The sequence below is a fragment of the Mesitornis unicolor genome, unplaced genomic scaffold (assembly GCF_000695765.1).
Source record: "Mesitornis unicolor isolate BGI_N332 unplaced genomic scaffold, ASM69576v1 C12927341, whole genome shotgun sequence".
In the NCBI taxonomy this organism is placed as follows: domain Eukaryota; kingdom Metazoa; phylum Chordata; class Aves; order Mesitornithiformes; family Mesitornithidae; genus Mesitornis; species Mesitornis unicolor.
In genome coordinates, this window is record NW_010217260.1 from 1 (window position 1) to 397 (window position 397).

Sequence of the window (397 nt, forward strand, 5' to 3'; positions counted from 1 at the left end):
GGAATGCCAGGGACACGGAAGCCAAGGTAATGGCATTCAGGTGAAAGTAGGATACATCTGCTAAGGAAACCAGCAGCTGTCCCAGCACAGCGGCAACAGTGACCGCAACAAGAGCGATACTTCTGCAATAGCTCGTCACTTTCTGATAGTGATCGGTGCTGACGACGCTGTAGATGTAGGCGTAATAGGCAACCTCGGTGGCCGTGGCCATGCCGTAGAAAAATTCCACCGCCTGCATGGCCACCACTCCATGTGCGAAGAGGAGCAGGAGCCACGTGATGATGAAGCTGATGCCCTGGAGGAGGAGGATGGGCTTGTAGCGCACGTAGTCTGTAACCAGGAGGACTGGCAAAAGGAGTGCAAGGTAGGAGTATGTCCAAACTGGGAAAATCTGGTT

General features: G+C 53.7%; 1 protein-coding gene across 1 annotated transcript; it reads right to left on the bottom strand.

Annotated features, from left to right (window-relative positions):
* Nucleotides 1–7: 7 nt before the first annotated feature.
* LOC104547484 (thiamine transporter 2-like) lies at nucleotides 8–391 on the bottom strand (the record flags this gene model as incomplete). Its single annotated transcript, XM_010193186.1, has 1 exon — nucleotides 8–391. A coding segment is annotated over one exon (384 nt), but the record flags the coding sequence as incomplete, so codon positions are not given.
* Nucleotides 392–397: the final 6 nt, after the last annotated feature.